This window comes from Arachis hypogaea, chromosome 2, assembly GCF_003086295.3.
Source record: "Arachis hypogaea cultivar Tifrunner chromosome 2, arahy.Tifrunner.gnm2.J5K5, whole genome shotgun sequence".
NCBI classification, from domain to species: Eukaryota; Viridiplantae; Streptophyta; class Magnoliopsida; order Fabales; family Fabaceae; genus Arachis; species Arachis hypogaea.
The window spans coordinates 24,167,666-24,170,425 of NC_092037.1; the positions used below are offsets into that span (position 1 = coordinate 24,167,666).

The 2,760-nt window shown below is 40.7% G+C and overlaps 1 protein-coding gene across 1 annotated transcript; it reads left to right on the plus strand.

Moving 5' to 3' along the window:
- The first annotated feature begins 1,091 nt into the window (after window positions 1-1,091).
- Window positions 1,092-1,598, plus strand: LOC112723132 (uncharacterized). The gene is made up of 2 exons (XM_025774378.1): window positions 1,092-1,327; window positions 1,418-1,598. Exons 1-2 carry the CDS (start codon window positions 1,092-1,094, stop codon window positions 1,596-1,598), a joined length of 417 nt encoding a protein of 138 aa, XP_025630163.1.
- Window positions 1,599-2,760: the final 1,162 nt, after the last annotated feature.

Consider the following 2,760-nt stretch of genomic DNA (forward strand, 5'->3'; position numbering starts at 1 on the left):
TTGTACAGGTTGCTAGCAATGATGAAAAACGAAGTTTTTCGGTTTCGTCTGTTTTAGTTCCATGGCGACGAGCATGTGCGCCTAATGTTTGACATCCATGGGAGAATCATAACAAAACAAGTGATGGAGCTTTCTGCGGAGGTTGGTGACGTCAGTGGCAGTAGATCTGGCTCGTCAGACTTCGTCCAAGATGACCCACCTCTCGCACCCAAACCGCTGCACATTGCTAGTCCACTGGAAGACATGGACATTGACGGTGAGGACTCCGACGATAAGTATGTTGCGGATTGCAATGAGAGTGGTTCCTTTGAGGATGATGATGAGGAAAAGTTTGTACTAGAGACCCCTGTTAAGGCATCACGTCAGTATCTTCTGCCTTTCCCGCACCCAATTCCAGTTTTGTCATCTGTACCCAGTTACTGCGCTACGTTGGATCTAGATGCGATGCAAGAGAAGAATCCATTTTCCAACACGGGTGAAGACCATTACAACTTAGACGGTGGTGTGGAGTTTAGGGTTGGCCATATATTCAAAAGCAGAGATGCAGTAATGCAGGGTGTGAAGAATTACAGCATTCGCAGAAGTGCTGAATACCGAGTAGTATAGTCGGATCGATTAAAGTACCATATGCGTTGCCAATAACATGCAGCAGGATGCCCTTGGAGTCTCTATGTTTCTCTCTGACAAAATCTTGGATACTAGTAAGTTGAAGTTTCATTATGTTCTGTATTCTCAATTGTCATTATTATGCTTGTTGTATCTGTTAACCACGGTTGTTCTATTCCGTTAGGGAGGTGCGTAGGGTGGGAGGAGTGCACACATGTTTAGTACCCACTATGTCATAGGACCACCTACAGTTGGATAGCAGTCTCATCTGCTACGTCATCCTCCCATCGATACAATCCAACCCATCCGTCAGCATCTCTGTCCTACAAGGTGCAGTTAGGCAAAGCTATCACTTTAAACCTTCATACAGAAAGGTCTAGATGGCAAAGCAAAAGGCAATTGTGTAGATATACGGTAATTGGGAGGAGTCGTACAATAAGGTGCCGAGGTTTCTACAAGCCTTGCAGAGTTGTTGTCCTGGGAGAATGTGTGAGATCAGTGTTGTACCATACTATGATGGGCACCTCATGGTGCGTGATTGCAACATGTTTGACAAGGTATTTTGGATCTTCCTTCCCTACGTGGAGGCTTTCAAGCATTGTAAGCCATTCTTTCTTATTGATGGCACATATCTGTATGAAAAATATGGTGGTGTTTTGCTTATTGCAGTGGCACAAAACGGTAATAGGAATATCCTTCCTATAGCTTTTACAATTGTTGAGTTTGAGATGACAGAATCATGATCTTTCTTCCTTACCAATCTGAGGCGACATGTTAGCATACAGAAAGGCTTATTGATTATTTCTGATAGATCTCAAGCGATCAAGGTAGCACTGAGAGTTGAGGATAATGGCTGGCATCCTCTTAGAGCGGTTCATGCTTATTGTGTCCGGCACATGGCAGCAAACTTTATGTTTCATTTCCAGTCTGCTAACGAAAAGATGTATCTCATAAATGCTGCTTATAGTCTAAGCAAAGCTGGGTACAAATGATACATGGATGCATTGACGTTGTTGTCATGGGAGATGGTGGATTAGGCTGGTAGATTCAATAAAGAAATATGGCTACATCACTGCGATGGTGGTCTGATGAGAGAACTTTTGCGTGGTCTAGAATTCAGAATAAATTCCCGTTGCAAGTATAGCTTCTAAACCAACAAAAGTCCTTTCATACAAACGTTTTGGTTGTCACAAGTAACAAACCCCTTTAAAATTGATAACCGAGTATTTAAACCTCGGGTCGTCTTCTCAAGGAACTGCAGGAAAGTATGTTCTTATTATTGGTTATGCAAAGGTATGTTTTGGGGTTTTGTATTAAGGTAAAATGTTAGTTGAATGATAAGTAAAATAAAATAATAATAAATGTAAAATAAACTCTTGGCAAAGTATGAGAACTGGAAGTCCTATCCTAGTTATCCTTATCAATTGTGATGAGAATTGGAGTTTTCTCCTACTTTGTTAACCTCTAACTATGAAGGTAAGTTAAGTAGATGAATTAATTCGAATCCTCAAGTCCCAGTCTTTCCTTGGGAAAAGTTAGAGTTATTGGATCTCGAATCAATTCTTGAAGAATTCCAATTTTCAATCAACAATGAGTTGATAACCCAAGAGTCATCAATTAATCAACCAAAGCCAAGAATGTAGAAAGCTAAATTAAAATCATAAATATCTGAAATACCTCAAATAACATACATTCGAAGCAATGAAATCTAACATGGAAAAGTTCATAAGCCAATTGGGCAATATAAATCAAATACAAATAAAAGCATTAAAGTATCTCAAGGTAGAAGAGAAGTCAAAATAAAGAAATATTGAACCTGATGTGAAGATGAGATAAATTCCTAATTTCTAAAAATCCTAATCCTAAATTCTATGAGAGAGGAGAGAGCCTCTCTCTCTAAAAACTACATCTAAAACATGAAAAGTGAATTATGAGAGCCTAATCTGAAGTCCTCTTCATTCCTCCACTTTGCAGCCTTTAATCTGTGTTTTCTGGGCTTGAAACTGGGCCGGAAATAGCCCAGGATTCGCTGTTTGCGAAATCTTCCACGCTGATTTTCGCAGATGCAACGCGTCCGCGTGGATGACGCGTTCGCGTTCGCGTTCGCGTCGCCTATCGAAGCCCCGGACGTTAGCTTTCCAACGCAAGTAGAAC

What these genes read in the sequence shown, in the direction of transcription:
- LOC112723132 (XM_025774378.1), top strand. Translation starts at nt 1,092, where the DNA reads ATGTGTGAGATCAGTGTTGTACCATACTATGATGGGCACCTCATGGTG. An exon ending in ATAGCTTTTACAATTGTTGA is followed by an intron (nt 1,328 to 1,417) that starts GTTTGAGATGAC and finishes TATTTCTGATAG; the next exon opens with ATCTCAAGCGATCAAGGTAG.